General features: G+C 35.6%; 1 protein-coding gene across 1 annotated transcript in view; it reads right to left on the bottom strand.

Annotated features, from left to right (window-relative positions):
• Positions 1 to 23,376, bottom strand: part of ANO3 (anoctamin 3) — a 242,626-nt gene that overhangs the window by 101,971 nt on the left and 117,279 nt on the right. The window contains exon 5 of the mRNA XM_066364170.1: positions 12,511 to 12,669. Within this exon, the coding sequence (XP_066220267.1) occupies positions 12,511 to 12,669 (159 nt within the window). The remainder of the gene's footprint in view (positions 1 to 12,510; positions 12,670 to 23,376) is intronic.

Raw genomic sequence — 23,376 nt, forward strand, 5'->3', positions numbered from 1 at the left:
ATAAGAAGTAATCACTGATATGAGTTCATACATATTTTTATATCGATCATAATCAAGATCCAGAATCCTCAATGAGAAAAATTATGAGCCAATTACGAATCTAAAGTGATTCTTGTTTGGGCACTTTATCAAGTTCCTCTTATTCTCATACATCAAAATTACAACCAAACTATAGAATATCCATCATCCAGACTGTACAGAAGTCAAGCAGAACAGAAGTCCTACAACAAAGGATATAAAGAAGTCACATTGAAACTGGTAGGAGGGGCAGAGATGTGGAGGGGGCAGAGACATAGGAGGGAGATCTCAGCTGTGGAAGTCCCCTCTAAAGAGCTAGAAGTCCCAGTCCCATACCTGGCCACCTAGCTCAGGGTTCCAGTGCCAAGAAGAGGAGTCCCCATAACTTTTGGCTGTAAAAACCAGTAGGGAATGTGGCTGAGTAAGATAGAAGTCTGTTGGAGTCCCAGCTTTTCTCTTAAAGGGCTGCACATGGATTTACTGGGCTTCACTTTCTTTGTGTTCACGTGCTATGGCAAAAGCTATCAATAGAAAGGCCCCAGGGATATACGAGGAGGAACGGAATTGTCTGACATCAAGAGTTCAGATGACAGATTTCTCCCAAATAGAAATGTTGTCAGAGGCTACTGTTCTTCTCTGAGTCCTCCCCATACAGGGCTAACTGAGTCTCCATGGACCTGGCTATCACCGTTCTCCTCACTTTAGTGATTTTCTGAGACCCAGCCCCACCAACCTGCAGGCCCACCCAAGCTGGTTCCAGTGGTTTTTCCATACAAATGACCTGTCTTGACTCATACTTCAGACTTTCCTAAAATCTCATAAATAAGCGGCATCTGGCCTCCACATGCCCCTGTACCTCTCAATAAGTGGCCCCATACCCTGCACTAGTGGCAGCAGGCTTGGTTTGCAGTATGGCTTCTCCTAGGAACCCCCAATCCCAGCACAAGTAGAAACCATCTATATATCATTTTGTAACTCCTGTCGGTTGTGGCCCTGGGCAGGACATAAGTGGTGACTGACCTTGGCCTGTACCTCTTGGGAGGCCTCAGAGCCAACTCCACAAGCAATACACTTAAGGAGAAGACTTAGTGGGCATGAGAGCCATGCTACATGATGGTCACAGAGAGGTACTGCAGCCCATTGGCCTAATGGTAAATCCCTCAACCACAACAGACAGCTGTACCACATTGGAATACCCAGCTCAGGTGATTAGGGAGGTTCTGTCACTAGATCCTGTAGGACACAGACACCTACTACACGAGGCCACTCCACCAAGCCTGAGAGATGTAGCAACTCTACCTAATATATAGAAACCAATACAGGGAGGCTGCCAAAATGAGAGGACAAAGAAACACATCCCAAATGAAAGAACAAAACAAAACTCCAGAAAAAAGAGCTAAACAAAATGGAGATAAGCAATCTACTTACATGCAATTTTCCAAACACTGACTATAAGGACACTCAATGAACTTAGGGATAAAATAGATAAAATCAGTGAGATAGAATAGACAAAATTAGTGAGGACTTCAAAAAAAATAGGAAACAAAAATGGAACTAGAAAAATTTTTTAAAAAGATGAGACACAAATGAAGAATACATGAACTGAAATGAAAGATTAGAAAGAATCAACAGAGGAGTAGATAAAGTAGAGAATCGAATCAGAGATTCGGAAGGTAAGAAAGCAGAAAACACTATCAGAACAACAAAAAGAAAAAAATCGCCACCCTCCAATGAGGATAGTAGAAGGAGTCTTTGAGACAACTTTAAGCATATTAACATTTGTATCATGGGAGTGCCAGAGGAGAAGAGAGAGAGCAGAGAATTGAAAACTTATGTGAAAATATAATGACAGAAAACATCCCTAACCTGGTGAAAGAAATAAACATGTAAATCCAAGAAGCACAAAACCCTAAACAAGATGAACCCAAAGAGGCAAGAAGGATCTGACAAGAAATATAGAAAGTGATGAAAATCAAGGACCTACAACCAAGATGACTTTATCCACAAAAGCTATTATTTAAAATTGAAGGACAGATAAAAAATTTCTTAGACAAGAAAAAGCTGAAGGATTTCATCACCACCAAATCAATATTATAAGAAATATTACAGAGTCTTCTTTAAGATGGGAGTGGATTGGGAGGATGGGTGAAAAGAGTAAAGGGATTAAGAAGCACAAATTGGTAGCTACAAAATAGTCATAAGTAATATAGTCAATGATATTGTAATGACTACATATGGTGTCAGATGGTCAGGTACTAGATTTATTGGGGTGATAACTGTAAGTTATATGATGTTTAATCACTGGGTTGTACACCTAAAACTGACATAGTACTGTATGTAAACTATAATTAAAAAATTAAAAAAAATATTTAAAGTAAAAAAATCTAATCTGTAACAGTTATATAAATATATATATTTAGAGTTAAGCATTTATATGTATAAATAAAGAGTTTTATGAAAGGATTAACCCAAAATTAATGGTAGTTATATGCATATAATAAAGTTTGAAATCATTTTTACTTTTTGTTCTTTTGATTTTGTGTAGTTTAAATTTTTTCTATATATACCTTGCTTTGTACAATTTAGCAATAACTATAAAAATACTTTATTGGGGGAACAAAAACAATTTTCTCTCATTATTGCTTAGAAAGAAGGGATAGACAGTTACCATCAGTCATTAATTAATTTATTTACTTATTCTTTTACCATATTGTGTTGAATAATTACTACCTGCCAGGTACTATGGAAATCCTGGACTTGTAAGTGGTACAAGTCCATTATCTTATACAGCTGCCAAATTTGCACACTTACTCGAATGTTTTAGTCCACTTATTCCCATATCAAGAGAGCATAAAAAGTTTAGTGTCTTTGATCCAGACAAGAGTTTTCAAAGCCATCAGATGTACATCAGAATTATCTAAGGAGGTATTAATAAAACTGTGTTCCTTAGTCAAATTTTTCAGAATTCTCAGAAATGGATTCATTCTTCTGTATATTTTGCTTATATCATTAACAGAGAATCAGATACCTCTTGAACCCAATAGTCATCAAGATTCTTAGATGCAGTCCAATAGTCTAAATTAAATCTACTGAATAACTGACTACTATGGTCTTCTATATTATTTGCATTCATATTCAACTTAAAAAATAAAGTCTAGACAGTAATTTTCTGAAGCTCCTATAATACCTGAGGCCCACAGAGTTAAGAAAAAGTTTGTGGTCAAGTTAGCAGTGAATCCCCAGGGCCTCTCCATCATGTCATAGAGAGCTGGACATGCATAAAGGAGGCACTTCTGTCTGTTCCCATTTAGACACACCTGCCAGGACAGACACAGCTAACCTCCATTCAGTTAACATTGCTCATTTAAATTTTGACTAGATGGAACTTCTCAAGAAACCTACCAACCTTAAAAACTCAAAAAAGTATGAAAGAAATTTCTAAGTTGTATTTAAAATATATTTTAAAGTTAAATTGTAATATTTTATATTCATATATTCATAAAGCTCTGTTAAAATATGGCTGATTTCACAGATTTGACAAAACAATATTTCAAATTTATATTAGCAGCATTTTAAAACAGGATTATTATAAAACATGAGACATTCACTAGACTGTTACTCAGATATAAAGCACAGCCTCACCACCAACGCCACAGGGTAGGCTCTTCTATTGTATTTGCTAAAGACTGTTACACAGAATATTATCAAAAAGAGGTGGGCAGAGGCATGATTCATGATTAAGTTGGTTTGGGGTTTTTCACTAAAAACCTTGTGAGATGCTTTCATATGTATGTACTTACTAAAAATATACAAGAAGGAAAAAAAATCAGAATGTTCAATATTTTGGACCATGAATTTTTTTTCAGAGCTTATTGAGGTATTATATTCTTCAAATCACCATGGAAAAGATAGCAAAAGATGTTTTCACATCAGTACAATTTCCATTGACCTTCCCTACTTTGAGTATGTTTATTTTATACATTGCGCCACTGGCCTGCACTTAAGAATGTTTATTTTAAAATAAAAGGTAAAGAGTGATAAAAATAGGCCCTGGCCAGTTGAATCGGGTAGAGAGTGGGCCCAGTGTGTGGATGTCCTGGGTTTGATTTCTGGTCCAGGCACACAAGAGAAGTGACCATCTGCTTATTTACCCGTCCCCCCTTCTCTCTCTATTTCTTCTCCTCCTGCAGCCATGACATGATTGGTTTGAGCAAGTTGGCCCCAGATGCTGAGGATGGCTTCATGGCCTCACCTTAAGGGCTAAAATAGCTCGGTTGCTGAGCAACAGAGCAACGGCCCCAGATGGCAGAGCATCGCCACACAAAAGGCTTGCCAGGTGCATCAGGTTGGGGGCACATGCAGGAGTCTGTCTCTCTGCCTCTCCGCCTCTCACTTAATTAAAAACAAAATGATGAAAATAAATATTGACAAATGTTTAATGAATGAATTGATATAATTAATTTTGAGCACAGTCTAGTTAATATGTGCCTAAGCAAGAGATGCTGGAGAAAAGAAAGCCATTATGCCAGAATTATTCTGGAAGAGGTGCTATGTGGAAAATGAAATTAGCAACATGAATAGATGAGTTAGTTAGCACTGATTATTTATTAATTCATTCTTATCAACCAGTAAATTGTAAAATAATCTAATGAACTTAAATAAATGGGATGCTTTAGAAAGCTGTTTCTGCATTAACTATCGTTAATGAGTGAAATGTCAAACTAAGTGCACGAAGAGTTAGAACATTTCTAATTTTGTATGTCTTAACTTTCAACGTATATAGCTCCTTTCAAGAAGCATGAACTGTCTTCTTTTATAATTCCTTCAACATAATTTCTCTTTTTTTATACCTGTACTTATAAAAAAAATGCAGTTTCCTGTTCTCATAGCTCCTGAGCAGGAGGTTGGGGTAGGGATGGTGCTGGCAGGGGGGAAGATTACTTTCTCCCTTGCAATCAAAAGCACTCGATTTGGCACTATTCTGTTTAGCTATGATGAAGGCAGGCTTTTCTGAGTGAACAGAACACCCACTGCCTTCACATTTCACATTATTACTTAATTATTCTATCCAAAATTCCCAAAGGGTAGAACATTCACTCTTGAAAGAAGAGGAAATTTCAAAAATTGATTTTATAAAGTCACTATGCAAGTTGGTGGTAGAAAACAGAAAGAAAATAGAATGTGGAGCTCAAGGTATTATATCTCAGATAAAGACAAATTGCTGCTATGATCTGAAAATGAATTTGGATAACAAAGCACCTACCCTGACAGCTGCCGATCATCTATCTATCCATTCTTATGGTTTTCAAATATGCATCATTACCTGATGACTTGACCATCTAAAGTTGTTCACATCAATGTGCAATATAATGAGAATTTGAGACTTTCTCTGTGCCAGCTTCAGTGCTTAGCTCTGATAAATGTAAATTTTAAAAATTAGTACTATTCACTAAGAAATATTCTCATTTTCAGCTAAAAATCTAATATTGTGACATTTTCATCATTTCACTGTCCCCTTTCTAAACTTGTCACAAGTCCTAAACATTTTTAACTAATACTGATTAAAATTAAATTGCCACGAAAGGCCACAACCTTTGACAGTAGAAATTTGAACAAAAATTAAATGTTTATGATAATGCAAAATGCTGAATTTGATAGTTCAAATAGCTTTAAGTATTTACATACCAGTTATTCATCAAGAACATGAGATTTAACCTAAAAATATACTTAGATTGTATCTTGCCATCACAAGATACAAGTTTTTTTTCAAGTCTGTTTACTTAGAAAGGCAGTACATTTCTTCATGATACCAATATTTTTTAATAGTGTGGCTTTCAGAATTCTAAAATATTCTCCAAGATCCTTGTCTTTTGTTGTCCTCGTCCTGTACAACCTCAGGCACATGTGTATATAATGGAATATTCACTCCCATAAGTAGTCTATGTTATATATCACATTTGCTGTTAAGAAAAGATTACCTTCATGGCAGATGAGCCCCTAAAAAGAAACAGGCTCTTCTCATCAAGAAAGATTTAAAATAGCAGAGGGACACAAGGAAGATTTTCCATTGTTGGTTTTGAAAATAGAGGTGAGGGGCCACGTGGAAAGGAAAGAGAATGCCTCTAAGAGCTGACTAACTTTGGCTGAGAGCCAGCAAAGAAATAAGAACCTCAATCATACAACCACAAGGAATTAAATCCTGCTACAATCACATAAGCTGGAGAATACTTAGAGCTCCAGTTGTAAACAAAGCCTGGACAACACACTGATTTAAGTCTTGTGAGAAATAAAGAAAAGTGTTCAGTCATGTCATGCCCAAACCTCTGACTTAATAATGGGTTTATTTTGAGCTGAAAAAAATGTGTGGTAATTTGTAAAGCAGAATATAACAGTTTTAAAAAATCTTTATTTGAAATCTTAAAGGAATCATTTTTATGACATACTGCTAAAATGCTATTTATAGAAACATGTTTTTGTTCACCCAAACTGCATTTGTCATAGCAGGTTGATTCTATATACTAATGTTGGGATAATTAATCTAGTGCTAATTAACCCAACCATTAAAGGATTAATGTCATTACTTTTAAAATTAGAAACTTAAGTAAAGTAAACCATTTTTTTAAAAACAACTTTGACAAGTAAAAGTAATAATTATGAAAAATTAACTTTAAAATATCATTCCAGAATCTTGCTTTCCTTACACTGATGTCTTGTTACTTGAGCTTCCCTTTCACCCTTACCCAAATTCCTAAGGGCCTTTATTTTTTAAAATTGTATCTGTCTCCTGTTTCTTCAATCTTTCTCTTCCTTCTTTTCTCTCTCTTTTTCCCTCCTTCCATCTTTTTCTCTTGGATCTTACCTGTCATCATTTGAACATTTTATCTAAGAAGGAAGGAAGGAAGGAAGGAAGGAAGGAAGGAAGGAAGGAAGGAAGGAAGGAAGGAAGGAAGGAAGGAAGGGTGGAAGGGAGGGAGGGAGGGAGGGAGGGAAAAAAATAAAACTTCACACTATCTCTTTTCCTTTATTGGCTATTGTTCATCTTCCCCCCATTGGCAGATAAGCAAGTTGATGGCATTTGCTGCTGCCTCAATTTTCCCATTATCTATTTACACTTCAACTTATGCCATTCTAGCTTGTAAGTCCATCCATCTCAGAAAAATAATTCTCATGGCTTTTGCCAAAGATCTCCATGCTGCTCAATGAAATGGCATCTTTCTTGTTTTACTATACTTCTCAGCAGTAATTTATCCAAATAACCACTCTTTTTTGTGACTCTTCATCTCTTCCTTCCTACCTACCTTCAACTCCTTCAAGTAAATTTATCTTCTTCCTTTCCCAGGCTAACTCTGAGGCTCATTTCCCCTCCCATTCTTCAGTGATTTTGTACTAATACATGACTTCTATTACCATCTATATTTACGTTCAGTTGAGATTCTTCATTTGAGTTCTAGACATAAATTTTAAACATTTCTAGCCATATTTATCAAAGGTACCTCTATTGCTAGTTTATGATTTTCATTTCCATACTCCTATCCCACTTTTTCCTTAAATTAGCTCTCTTTAGTCAATAGTGATTTAAATTGGCTATTTCATCTGCTGATAGTATTGTACCCCCTTGTCTTCCAATGGTGAACTCCTTCCTTTCCATTCAGATCACTTTATCTCAGAACGCACATGCTAACATAGCTACCTATCTCACTCCCTATATAACATTCTGTTTGAACTATTGGGTAACACCCATCACTATGTAACTTTCTTATCTGTTTATGGTTTGTCCCCTCCCATGAGAACATGGTACATTTTTATCTTGGTTCCTATTTATCTCCAGAATGTAGCAGATATGGGTGCATCACTAATGCTTGTTGAATGAATAAAGAAATTATTCAAGCCACAAACCTAAGTTATCCTTGAAGTCTTTTCTTTCCTGCCATATACAAAACACCACCATCAACCATTAATTTCTACTTTAGAAAAATAAAAATGATGAGAAAATTAAACTCAAAGTAAGCAGGAGAAAAAAAAAGAATTCAAGGATAAATCAATGATTGAAAACAGATAATCAATAGTAAAAAATCAATAAGACCATAGAATGATCTTTGAAGAGATAAATAAATCAGTAAGTCTCTAGTCACATTAAGTATGAAAAATAGAGATAGGACATAAATTACCAATATCACAAATGAAAAATAGGATGTCACTACAGATCTCATGAAAATTAAAAGGTTTATAAAGGAATATGCAAACAATTCTATGATAAATCTGCTGAAACTCACACAGAAAGTAAAACACAATCTGGCTAGGTCTGTATCTATTAGAGAAATTGAATCAATAATTAATAGACTTCTAAAACAGAAGGCAACAGGTCCAGGTATGTATACTGACGATTTTCACCAAATATTTAAGGGAGAAATAATACCAATTCTCTACGATCTCTCTGAGAGCAGTACAAAAGTAGAGGGAGTACTTCTTTACTCATTCTATCAGGTGAGGATTATCCTACTACCAAAAGCAAACGAAGACATTTCAAGAAAGTGAAACTACAGACGAGTATCTTTTATTAACAGAGATGCAAAAATCTTCAACAAAATGCAGTATTAGCAAATAGAATCCAATAACATATAAAAATAAGTAGTTATACACTACAACCACCTGCAATTTATCTCAAGAAAGCAATACCGGGTTAACATTCAAAAATCAATTAACATAATATATCTCATCAACAAACTAAAAAGAAAAAATTGTATGATCATATTAATAAAAGCACTTAAAATATTAACACTCATTCATAACAACAACAACAAAAAAAAAACGGATAAAAATAAAGATGAACTTCCTAAACTTGATAAAGAATATCTACAAAAAACCAATAGCTAAAATCATACTTAATGGTAAGAAATCAGAACCGTTCTCACTAAAATCAGGAACAGGGCAAGAATATACACTCCTTACCACTTCTTTTCAACATCATACTGGAAATACAAGCTAATACAATATGACACACACAAAAAACCATACAAGGTATACAGCTTAATAAGGAAGAAGTAAAACATTCTTCAGTCACAGATTACATGATCACTATATATAGATAATTCAAACAAATAAAAAATTCACAAACTCATGGAACTAATAAGTGATTATAGTAAGGTTGCAGGATGCAAGGTTAATATACACAAATCAAATGCATTCTTAAATATGAGCAATGAACTAGTGCTATTTGAAATTAAAAACACAATACCATTTACATTAGCACCCCAAAGAGTTAAATACTTAGGTTTAAATTTAAATACATGCCCAAGTTCTATATGAGGAAAATTACAAAACTCTAATGAACAGAATTAGAAAAAAAACTAATAAAGGAAGACATATTTAGAATAAGAAGACTTGGCCCTGGACGTTGGCTCAATGGTAGAGCATCGGCTCGGCATGTGGAAGTCCCAAGTTCAATTCCTGGTCAGGGCACACAGGAGAAGCACCCCTATTTGCTTCTCCACCCTTCTCCCTCTCCTTCCTCTCTGTCTCTCTCTTTCCCTCCTGCAGCCAAGGTTCTATTAGAGCAAAGTTGGCCCAGGTGCTAAAGACGGCTCCATGGCCTCCGCCTCAGGTGCTAGAATGGCTCTGGTGGCAATGGCACAATGCCCCAGATGGGCCAGAGCATCACCCCCTAGTAGGCATGCCAGGTGGATCCTGATCTGGCTCATGCGGGAGTCTGTCTGACTGCCTCCCTGCTTCTAACATTGGAAAAAAAAAAGAATAAGAAGACTCAGTATTATTAAGATGTCAGTTCCTCCCAACTTGTTTTATAGATTTAATGCAATGCCAATAAAATAAAAGCTTTACATTGGAAGATAAAAGACCCAGAACAGATAACACGATATTGAAGGAGCACAAGTCAGTGGACTGATATTACCTGACTTCAAGACATATTTTAAAGGTACAGTAGGGGTATTAGTGAATAACTAAACAAGTAGATAAATAGAACAGAATAGTAAGCCCAGAAATAAACCCACATAATATTAACCTGACTTATAAAAGACAACTGGGCCCTGGCCGGTTGGCTCAGTGGTAGAGCGTTGGCCTGGCGTGCAGGGGTCCTGGGTTCAATTCCTGGCCAGGGCACACAGGAGAAGCGTCCATCTGCTTCTCCACCCCTCCCCCTCTCCTTCCTCTCTGTCTCTCTCTTTCCCTCCCGCAGCGAGGCTCCATTGGAGCAAAGATGGCCCGGGCTCTGGGGATGGCTCCTTGGCCTCTGCCCCAGGTGCTAGAGTGGCTCTGGTCGCGACAGAGCGATGCCCCAGAGGGGCAAAGCATTGCCCCCTGGTGGACAGAGCGTTGCCCCTGGTGGGTGTGCCAGGTGGATCCCGGTCGGGTACATGCGGGAGTCTGTCTGTCTGTCTCTCCCCGTTTCCAGCTTCGGAAAAATACAAAAAAAAAAAAAGAAAAAAGAAAAAGACAACTGACTTTTCACAGAGGAAGAAAGGTAATACAATGAACCAACAGCAGTCTTTTAAACAAATGATCTGGAACAACTAGACATCTTAATGCAAAAAAAAAAAAAAAATGAATCTAGACACCCTTTACACACTTTAAAAATATTAAGTAAAAATGGATCATAGACCAAACTGTAAATCAATAACTATAAATTTCTAGAGAAAAGAAAACATAGGAGGTAATTTGAATGACCTTGAAGTATCCAAACAGAAGTCACTTCTGCATGGTGATGTCTTTTAAGATATAACATCAAGTGCACAGTTCACTAAAGAAATAATTATTACATTGGATTTCATTAAAATTAAAAACTTCTGCTCTGCAAAAAAACAGTTGAGAAAGAGAAGACAAGCCACATACTGGGAGAAAATATTTGTGTATGACATATCTGATAAGTACTATTATTTAAAATATTTAAAGAACTCTTAAAACTCAGCAATAAAAAAACAAACAACCCAACTGAAAAACAGGCCAAAGATCTTAACAGACACCTTGTCAAAGAGGACACATATATGAAAAATAAGCACATGAAAATTTGGTCCACATCATTTGTCATCAGAAAAAGAAACACCAGAAAAAGAAACACCACTACACACCTATTAGAATGGCTGTGTTGCTGAGGATGTGAAGCAACAGAAACTCTCATTAATTACTGGTGGAAATGCAAAATGGTACAGTTATCTTGGAAGACAGTTCGGAGGTGTTTTTACATAACTGAACATATTCTTACCATGTGATTCAGCAGTGCAATCCTTGGTACTCAACCACAGGAGGTGGAAACTTACATCTTACACAAAAATCTGCACAAGGATGTCTAATAGATGCTTTATTCATAATTGCCAAAACATGTAGCAACCAAGGTGTCCTTCAGTACATAAATGGATAACCAAACTGGTACATCCAGACAATGAAATATTTAGTATTCTACACTAAAAAGAGAAGCTATAAAGCCATGAGAAGACATGGAAGAAACTTAAATGCATACTACTCTGTGAAAAATGCCCATCTGAAAAGGCTGCACATTGTGATTCTACCATAGGACCTGAAAAAAGCAAAACCATGCATAAAGTTAAAAAGATCAAAGGTTGGCCCTCCTGGAGAGGTGCACAGGTGGAGCACGGACAATTTTTAGAGAAGTAAAATACGCTGTATGATGCTATAATGTGGTACATTTTGCACATTTGTCTAAACTCATAGAATGGACAACCTCAAAAGGTAACATTAATGTAGAATATAGACTCTGAGTGAGAGTGATATGTCACTGTAGCATTATCAACGATAACAAATGTTACGTTTTGGTAAAGAGACGTTTATAATAGGGGAGGCTACACACGACTAGGGGAGATATAGAAAATGTCTATACCTTCATCTCAATTGTGCTGTGATCCTAAAAGTGCTCTAAAGTAATCATTAAAAATAGCATAAAAGAATAAGGAAGAAAATCACCTATAGTTCTAATAATTAAAACCCAAACAGCCTGACCTGTGGTGGCGCAGTGAATAAAGCGTCAACCTGGAAATGCTGAGGTCACCGGTTCAAAACCCTGGGCTTGCCTGGTCAAGGCACATATGGGAGTTGATGCTTCCAGCTCCTCCCCCCTGCCTCTCTCTCCTCTCTCTCTCTGTCTCTCTCCCTCTCTCCTCTCTAAAATGAATAAAAAAAAAAAGAATACCAAACATTAACAGTTTGGCAAACTCTATAGACATTTTGTTTTACTTTTAATAGGATTTTGTAGTTTACAGGGATATAATTATTCCTTCTTTAATCTTAAAAATTGTAAAAATGGTTATGTACTTTGAAAAATATTTAAATGTACAGAAATGTACAGAGTAAAATGGAATACATTTTAAGTGGGGCTATATACATAGTATATATTTCTTTTACATTTGGGAGAAAATAACTACATTTTATGAAGCCATATGCTATGCACTGTCCATACTGAAACATAAAACATTGTCTCTCTTCCAACATATTTTATCACATAATTAATATTATTAAAACACCTACCTCCTTTTCCAACATCAAGCCTTCTGCTCGGAGGTTCTTTTCAAATGTGTTTCTTTTGTCATACTGTATATTTGACTTTCTATAAACCAGGATGTAATCAATCCGCTTTTTGCCATCTTTGAATAGAAGTCCACTAGATGCTATGTAATTCATGTCATTCTGCAAATAAAACAATGACTATTAACAGTCTGGGTTAGGCAAGCACAATGACAGGGTTTCAGTCACTTCTGTTCAGATACTGGCAATCCAGTATTTAAAAAAAAATGTGTTTTTACATTCCATTTATAAGATATGGAAAATGATTTTTAAAATTTGCAATCTACTGCAGGAGATAAGCTAGAAAGTAATGGAACAAGATTTGAAATGGAGCAGTCTAATACCAGAACATGGATTCTCTGATGCTAGCATCAAAATGTACATTTTATTCAACACAGCCTTGTAGAAATGGTATCGGCTGGGTATTATTCAAAATCAGGCCCAGACACACTGCTTTATATTTTTTATTTTATTTAATACTCACAGTTTGCATTTCAAAGTTAAAGATAATATGGCTTAAAAAACATAAGTACTGAGAACTGAAGCAAACATTATTGTCTGTATTAAACAATATTCATACCAGGTGCTATTTCCCTACACCTCAACCACACTAAGTCACACAGTAATTCCTGAGCTGCTTGCTCCAAGAAGTACTTATTCCCAGGACAGGAGACCGCAATCCAACTAAAACAGCTTACTTTGTTTACCTTGCTATGCCCGCCACTTCAACTCTTTTTCACAGACTCCGAACAATTCACTATCAAATTTCTGCCTTGTGAGACTTACCTTAAACCTCTCAGCCCAGGTCCTGGAACCGTTTGAAAACTCTTCCCTAACTTCCCCTTTTCAAACACTACTAAGACTATCCAAGTGGTATCCTTATTTGTTGTAACTTTAATAAAACCATCCTTATTGATCATCAGATTTTCTTGATTGTCTTCGAAGAGTAGAGATTGAACTAGTATATTGCAGAATATGACTGAAGAGCCAGGACTTTAATCCAATTTTGACTGCAGGTTCTTAGCTCTTATATATGTTGGCCATTTTGTTCTATATTTTACATGAAACTACTTAAACATCTGCACCAACTCTCTATTCTATTTTTTCCCATAAAGACATTCTTGAGATTCAAAAATTTCCTAACATTTGGAGACCTATCTGACAATTTCTACTTAACAAATGAAACTTTGCAGCCCTGGGCAGGTAGTTAAATTAGTTAGAGCATTATATGGATGCAACAAGGTTGTGATTTGACCCCTGGTCTCAGCACATATAAGAATCAATCAATGAATCCATAAATAAATGGAACAAAAAAATTAATGCTTCTTTCTCTATTTATCTCCCTTCCTCTCTCTCTCTCTAAAATAAATCAATAAATTAAAAGAAAAATAAAAGCAACATTTCATTTTAGCTAGCCTTCAGTTGGTTATTCAAAATAAACAAATAAATAAAAGAAATGGAACTGCACCGACATCCCTTCCATCTGTATGCCTTGCACATCTCCCCTCCCCAAGGTAATCATAAGCCTACATTTTGGCTTTTCTTATTTTTATCACCAAAGGATATATCCTTTAACACTATATTTAGTTCTGTCTGTTATCAGGCTTTATGTATATAAATGGAAACATGTAAGAAATAATATTTGTGTCTGGCTGCTTTCATGTAATATTATGAATGTGAAATCCTTTTCTAATTTTTATATATTTGTAGTTTATTCTTTTGCTGTTATAATACATATAAGTACAACAAAACTTATGTATGCTTTCCACTAATTGTGGTTATTTGGTCTGTTTATAGTCTTGGCTATTACAAATATAGTTAGAATGAACTTTCATGTGAGTATCTCACAATACACTTGTCCGTTGTGCATTCATTTCTATCAGGTCTGTAAATTAGGACAAAAATTGTGAATTCACAGAATATACTTATGTACTTTCTTTTGGGGGAGCAGAGACTGAGAGAAACAGAGAGAGGGACAGATAAGGACAGACAGACAGGAAGGAAAAGAGATGAGAAGCATCAATTCTTCGTGCGGCACCTTAGTTGTTCAATGATTGCTTTCTCATATGTGTCTTGACTGGGGGCTACAGCAGAGCAAGTGACCCCTTGCTCAAGCCAGCAACCTTGGGCTCAAGCCAGAGACCTTGGACTTCAAGCTAGTGACCTTAGGATTCAAGCCAGCAATCAAAGGGTCATGTCCATGATCCCACGCTCAAGCCAGCGATCCTGCACTCAAGCTGTTGAGCCGTGCTCAAGCTGGTGATCTCGGGGTTTTTTTTAAAAATTTTTTATTTATTCATTTTAGAGAGGAGAGAGAAAGGGAGAGAGAGAGACAGACAGGGAGAGAGAGACAGAGAGAGAAGGGGGGGAGGAGCTGGAAGCATATGTGCCTTGACCAGGCAAGCCCAGGGTTTCGAACCGGCGACCTCAGCATTCCAGGTCGATGCTTTATCCACTGCGCCACCACAGGTCAGGCGATCTCGGGGTTTTGAAGTGGCTTAGTCAGGCAGTAAATGCTCACTTTCAACTTTAGTAGATAATGCCAAACACACTACATCAATTTAAATCTCTACCAGTACCACTTAAATTTCTCCTGCTTCATAACTTTTTCAGTCTTTTTTTTATTTATATATTATTTTTTGCTATATTGGTGGCATGGTGCTTAGTCATAATTTATTGGGACTGAATTTTGTACTTCTATGATTACTGATAACTTTCCTAATGATTTATCTACAGGCATTCAGGATAAGTCCTCTGACATTCATATGTATCTATATTTCAAATATCTGTCCATGGCTAAACTTTACACAAAGTCAACTGGAATTGATTTTGTTGCACAAGATGTGTGGTAGGGGTCACACTTTAATAATTAGTTCCATGTGCTTATCCAATTGTTCCAGTACCCTGTAGCAATAGACGTTTCTATACATGGAAACACTGAATCTTACAAAACAGTTACCCATTAAAAATATATTTGTGGAATATTCATAGTTCATTCACCAACTCTTTAATTGTTGAGATTATATATTAGCTACTACAAATAAAGCTATAATAAACATTCATCTGTATACGTATTTTGCAGTACACATATGCATGTATTTCTATTAGGTCTATACCTAGGAGAAATAGATTGCTGATTCACAGAAAATGATTATTTTCAACTTTAGCAATTTGTTGATCTTAACTTAGAGTAGAGCTTATTGTGTACAGACCCTGAACCAATTTCTGGTGTCTTATGAGATGTCATGGAACATGGTTCTGTACAGATGGAGCTTCTTGATTGATTTCTAGTCTATGCTTTTAAAAAATGAGTTATTTTATCATAACATATAGCATGAAAACTATATTCTTTCCAATATGCATAGGTCTCAGGTGCTGTCAGTATATCTGCTCTCACACACAATACTCCTTTTATCCAAATTTTGGTATTCAGAATGCAACTAATTAGTGCCATGCTCATTTACAGGGTATTTCTGTGTCTGTTTGGACTTAGGCACATGTGAGGCTGGGCGGAAAGAGCAGGACATGATTCTGGCGTGCTCAGAAGACTGCTGCTGATGAGCAGGGCTGCGGATGCTTACTTTCCTCGAGTGTGTGGCTCTGAGGCATCATGATGAGGACTAACAATGGGCCAGTTCAGTCCACCTGTCCTCTGTATTCTCTGTGGCCATTACACTGGTTTCAGCTAATAAGGCCCAGGGTCTGTGTTCCTGGCTTGTGTTTATGAATCCTGTCCTGCCAAACCTTCAAATAATGACAATCCTTTTTATTAGTTTCCTACAGTGGTGTTTGTTTTTGTGTTTCTGTATCTTCTTTTGGCAATCATTAAGGGAAACTTGGAAATAGCAGTCTAGACACTGTTAGTCTGATGCCATGTTTTATCCAGAAATTCTAGCCTTACATTCCTTAATTAGAGAAAAATATAAACAACCCTGATATGTAACAACATTTTTTTTAAAGTTAAAATCATTTCTCAAAATAGCTTGCTATTATAGAAAGAAAAAGAAGGTTTTCAATTTTTTTCATTTTAGGAAAACACAAAGTTTTGTCAAGAAAATCACATATATACAACAACAAAAACAATCTTATTAAAAACAAACAGAAAACTCATCCTATCCCATGGATCAGGACAGATTCCACAGGTGGCTGAAATTTAATAAATGCTATCGAATTAATTAAAATTTTACTCTTTTCTCAAAGATATTTTTCATTATAAAATAGTAATTATAAGAGAAGAATGTTTTAATTTTCTATGTGTCCTAGGGAATAAAAAGGTATATTACTGCATATATATTTGTCTTTTTCATTTAAATTTTTTAAAATTTTTATTAATTTTAATTTATTGTGTTAACATGGATTCAAGTGTCCCACTCAATATAACTCCCTCACCCCCATCCCCTGTCCCCACCCATTATATCCCCTAACTTCCTCCCCCCATCCCTCTGGACTTGCTGTCTTGCTATCTGTATCTCTGTGTTATGTATATAGGATTTCACTAATCCCTTCACCTTCTCTGATCCCATCCCCTCCTCCCCCTTCCCTCTGACAGCTGTCCCTCTACTCCCTGTGATCCCGCTTCTTCCTCTATTCAGTTCCTCAGTTCACTTCATTCATTAGATTTCACATGTAAGTGAGATCATATGATATTTGTCTTTCTCTGGCTGGTATATATCACTTAGCATAATAATCTCTATAATATATATTTGAATGTATCTAGTTTAACTTCAAATATATCAGAAAAGTAATTACTATGAAAATTTTCCTATGCAAATCATATTTAATTATGAGCCTTCTGAAATATATATAATATATATGATTTCAGTGCATACAGGGGTGGCCTTCACTGCTGAGAATAACCTGGCTGGTTTTATGGCATACTTAACAGATAATCAACCCCACCTCTAGGCCACACAGAAATACAAATCATCTTGTCATTAACCCTGGAGTTCTCTAATCCTCCAGCAGAAGCTCTACGTGATTGTACTTCAATTCCTATTATAATTTGGCAAAGAAAACTGTTATTTAAAAAATAATAACTGATGAAATAGTATCTAAAAAAATAATAACATAAACTGAGCAGAATCAAGTACTTTTCAACATATTTTGCATACACTAACACATTTCATGCTCACAAAAACTGAGAGGTAAGTTCTATTTCTTCCATTTCACAGATGCTGAAATTGAGACATGCTTTAAAATAGAAAGGTCTTTACATTCTCTACATTATCAACTATTGCTGACTCTTATTCTGTATTATGTCTTCATATATCCTAAGCATGGTATGCTGCTGATTAAAACTTATTACTGACTGTGGAATTCAATCAACTTACAATTAATAAGGTATTGATTTCATTTTCTCTCAGAGAGCTTACGGTATCTTGTCAACAAGTCCTCCATAATGTGATTGGCTTACTATTTAACAGGCAATGAATGCTACACTGACTCTGAAAAATAAAACTGTTTTCAGATTCACAAAATAATATATCACCAAGGGAACCCAAACAGTGCCTTGTCATGGAACCACAAAGAGCTCCCTCTGAGGCCCGGCAGGATAACGGTAAACACGGGGCAGGGCAAATTTGCTGATTGATTGCTCTTTCAGTGGCGTAACAAGGTGGGCTGAAAGCAATCTTCCAAAATCAGACAGAAAGCTTCTTGTCTGGTTGTAACCAAAGAGCAACTTGGTCCATCTGGGAATCCCATAGGGATTTGCCTCATCTCCCTTTGTACTTGACACTGAGTGGTCGAGCAAGCTGTGTGGCTCTGTATAACCTGCAGATTAAGGAAAGAGGTCTTGAAGAAGCAGGGCTGTGCCTCTTCTCTCTGACTGTTTATGCTTTTGCAAACGCAGGGGAGGCAGGTGCAAATCCATTCAGCAGCCTCACCTGCTCCCAGGACATGTAATCGATGGGACAAAGCTGTCTGTCTGCTCCAAGTGATAGCTTCAGAAGAGCATATACACCGAAGTGCCAGTGACATTGCAGACTTCATGACAACCTTGACCTCCATCTAACTCTTTAGTTTCACTCTTCCAGGAAGAAGACTTTGAGAGGGAGGGAGACATTTGGAAACGAATAAGACTTAAGATGCCTATTCTTCCTATTGCTTGAATAACTACACAGCATTCAGAGTTTCATAGTTTATTTTTAAATCATATTAAAATTTTAAGAGCTTTAAAAATGACTGAGCTGCTAAGTAAAGAGAGCCTGCCTGAATACCAGGGAGTAGGAATCATTCAGGCCATCCTAAATGTGTCTGTCTGTCACAGCAGGATAAAATTAAAGAACTGGTTTAAAACATTAAAACATTCAATTTTTAAAAGGGATCTTATGAAATACTATATGAGGGAAGGAAGGCTTATGGTCTCTTTCACTAACATCCTCACTCGAACTCCTGAGGGATAACTTACCAGCCAGGGAAAATGTTACAATAGAGGAAATACAAAAGAAAATAAGAAAACTGATGGGATCTGGATTTTACTCCTCGTTCTGTCCCTGCTGAAGTGTCCTTAGACAACTGGCATTTCCTCCCCGTTGCTCAGTTCCCCTACCATGAAACAAAAGTGGGGATGTTGTTACAAGTAAAGGCCCTTGTGGCTCCGACATTCCACATGCTCTTCTCTTTCCTAAATGTTTCTCCAAGAGGCTGTTTTCTAATATCTCTCAAATCATTCATGTAACTTTGGCTGGGGTTTTTATTTCTGTACAGAATGATGTCCACAGAAATTTCTGGCAGTGGAATTCACCCTCTGAAGTACTCCAAAGGCTTTCTCAGGGAAAACTGTAGATGACAATTGAAATCTGTTTTACTCCTACATGACTAACCACCTTTAACAGCATGAAGAAGAAAATAGGAGACAAGGGCTTCTCTTCTTCCAAAATAAATAGTAGTCTCCGATCTAACTCAATGTTATCAAATGTCACAAACCGACTGGAATACACAGCACATGCTTTGCAATGGGGCACTCTTTGTTGACCAATGAGATAAAGTCAGAAAGGGAGAATGCAGAGATGCAAAATCCTCCTTGTAAAATTTAGCACCATGTTTGAGAAGTAAGGTATGAAAAATGAAGGCAGGTTGTGATTTCAGCAATGTGGCAAATAACACTTTGAAAGCCTTACACAGTGAAACACCTAAAAATTAATGATCAAACAAAACATAGACATTATAAAATTCATAGAAGAATTAGTAGAAAAAAATACATAAAATTCTAGTTTCCAGGTATGAAAAAAAGAGGTAGACAACCACAGAACATGGAGGCAAGTTGATACGGTAGCTGCCCTGGGTAGGATCTAAAAATCAGTAACAAAAATAACATAGTAAAACAAACATTTAAACATTTAAAATTAAAACACATATAGGTAATACTCTATAGAAATAAAATTCAATGAAATCTAGAAAATACTAAAAGCTAATATGGTCTCTTTATTAAATTATTCTATTTCGGATGAACTAGATACTCGTATAAAATTTTTAATTTGACTCCTCTAGACTTTATCTAAACATCAATTCTTTATTCAAATAGCCAATTGACTTTCAGCAAGAGTATTATGTAAATTCAAAGGAAAAACTGTCTTTTCAACAAAGTGGTGTGCAATTGTATATCGATATGCAACAGAAGTTGAATCCCTACTTAAACCATGCACAAAAATGTACTGAAAATGAATCATATACTTAAATGTAATAGAAAAACTATCAAATTATTAAGGTAACATAACCTAAGTAAATATTTGCGACCCTGAGTTTGCTAATAATTTCAGATACAACACCAATAGTACAAGTAACACAAACAAAAAACCAAAACAGATAATGAGGACTATGTAAAAATCAATCATGTCTGTGCTGAAAAAAAAAAACCATCAGTAAACATCAGTAAAGTGAAAAGGCAAACCCAGAATGGAAGAACTATTTAAAAACCACATATCTGATAAGGGACTATATCCACAATATACAAACAATAAAAAACACAAACACTGTAACTCAATTAAAAATAAGTAAAGGTTTGAATAGAGATTTCAGGAAAAAGATACACAAGTGACCAAAAAACACATTCAATGTTTCTCAAGGTAATGAAAATCATAAGGGAAAATGCAAGTCAAAACAACGAGATACCATTTCTCACCCGTTATGATGACTATAATCAAAAAGACAAAATAAGTTAACATGGGAAAGAATGTGGAGAAACTGAACCCTTACATAGTACTAGTCAAGATGTAAAATGGTGCAGAAGGTTTGAAAAATAGTTTGGCAATTATTTATGTTATATATACTCACCATATCATCAATTTAACTCATAGGTATACAATGAAAATAATTGATAGTATTTACTGCCAACCATAAAATTTGAAAATGATGTCAGCAAGATGACCACATAGGAGATTCCCATGTAGATATTCAGGAGAAATGAAAACATATACCCACATAAAAACTTGAATATGAACATTCATAATAGCATTATTCATAACAGTAAAAAAAAAGAAACTACAATATCTATGAGCACATAAATATGTGAATAGCTTACAACAGAATATTATTTGGGACTAAAAGGGAATTAAATATTCTCTTACAACATAAACATTCTTAAATACAACATAGATGAACCTTAAAAATATTACAGCCCTGGCCGGTTGGCTCAGAGGTAGAGTATCGGCCTGGCGTGCGGGGGACCCGGGTTCGATTCCCGGCCAGGGCACATAGGAGAAGCGCCCATTTGCTTCTCCCTCCTTCCTCTCTGTCTCTCTCTTCCCCTCCCGCAGCCAAGGCTCCATTGGAGCAAAGATGGCTCGGGCGCTGGGGATGGCTCCTTAGCCTCTGCCCCAGGCGCTAGAGTGGCTCTGGTCGCGGCAGAGCGACACCCCAGAGGGGCAGAGCATCGCCCCCTGGTGGGCAGAGCGTCGCCCCTGGTGGGCGTGCCGGTCGGGCACATGAGGGAGTCTGTCTGACTGTCTCTCCCCGTTTCCAGCTTCAGAAAAATACAAAAAAAAAAAAATATTACAATAATAGATTCAAGAAGCCAATCACTGTAGACCTTCAATGATACATTTATATGAAATTTAATAATAGGCAAAGAAACAGAGAAAGAATAGAGATTAATTATATCTCAGGAGAAGAAGTGAGTGGAATAGAAATTAACTGTGGGTGCAGGAATTTGCTGATGGGTACAGGGTTCTTTATGGGGAGACAAAATGTTTTATGGTGATAGTTGCATAATCTTACAAATATATTAAAACATACTGAATTGTATACTTTAAATAGGAGATGAATTATATAATGTGAATTTTATCTCAATAAAGCTCTAAAATCAATAAAAGATAATTAATTGTGAAATGCACAAAATATTGCTTCTTGAAGCTAATATAGGAATAGATAAATAGTTTTTAAACAGAACATAAAAAAGAAAAAGATGGATAAATCTGCCTACAATACATGTAAAAACATCTATTCATCACAGGAAAATTCATTATTATAAATATCATTTTCATCTTATAAAGCTAATATAATTTAAAATCTCAACTGTTTTAAGTATATATATGCAACTTAACAAGCCAATTCTAATATTTATATGGAAGATGAAAGTGCTTTGAAAGGAAAATTTTTGTAAAACTATATAAATGGGCTTATCCTTTAAAATGACAATATTTATTACAATTCTATAGTAATATGTTGCATGCAAGATATTCATGCAACAATAGACAATAGAAAAAATAAAACAGAGATCTCAGAAAAACCTCCACATACATATGACATTTAAAATTTTTTTATTTATTCATTTTAATGAGAAAGGAAGAAAGAGAGATAAGAACATCAATCTGTTTCTGTATGTGCCCTGGCCAGGGATCAAACCAGCAACCTCTGTGTTTCAGGATGATGCTCTAACCAACCAAGCTATCCAGCCAGGGATATGTATATATGACTTTATGGATAATATGTACTATAATTAAATTAGTAGAATGAAGAAAATCAAATATTATCATGTGAAAAATAAACACAATGCACACAAAAACAAAAGAGAACTAAAGATAAATATGAAAATAAAAATTTAAGCTTTTGTACTAACATATAAGAGGATGTTTTTATGACTTTGATAAAGAAGTAGTTTTGTTTATGTATTTGTTCTTAATGTGAAAATAAAAGCAGCAGAAGAGCAATACAGGTAAAACTGATAAATATGACTACATTCAAATAAAACTTCTGTACACTAAAATATGTCACAAAAAATGTAAAAGGTAGCTTTAACAAGAATATATTTTTCATAAATACAACTAATACAGGATTAATCTCCAGAATATACATACACTATTCTGAATCAATAAAGCAAATAATCTAATAGAAAAAATGTGATATATTAATAGACATTAAATGAGAGAAAAAAGATTGTTGCATTATCTGGAATAGAAGAGAAAAAGAAACAAATAAAACTTCACATCGTACAGAAAGTGAATAAATTGTGGAGATACATCTAATGCCATTTGGGTTGCAATCATACTATGGAATATGATGTGTCTCCTTAAGTAGCCATTGCTTAAAGAGTTGTTTAACTTTTTAAATAGCAATATAAGATACATTACATATTCTTCATTGTTTAAAAACCTGCTAAACAATGCTCCAGATCATTTAAGGATATATCATACATAGTAATAGTATAAAAATATTCATAAGAAAACATCAGCAAAGTCAGAACAGCGGTTAATTCTATTGAGACAAACTAAGGGAAAGGATCAGGGATTGTTACATAGGAGTCTTCCATTTTCTCTGTGATAAATTATTTTGAAACAAATATGGTAAGTAATTCAGACCCAGTAAAGCTCAGTGTTGGGCATACCTTTTTAC

This window comes from Saccopteryx leptura, chromosome 1 (genome assembly GCF_036850995.1).
Source record: "Saccopteryx leptura isolate mSacLep1 chromosome 1, mSacLep1_pri_phased_curated, whole genome shotgun sequence".
NCBI lineage: Eukaryota > Metazoa > Chordata > Mammalia > Chiroptera > Emballonuridae > Saccopteryx > Saccopteryx leptura.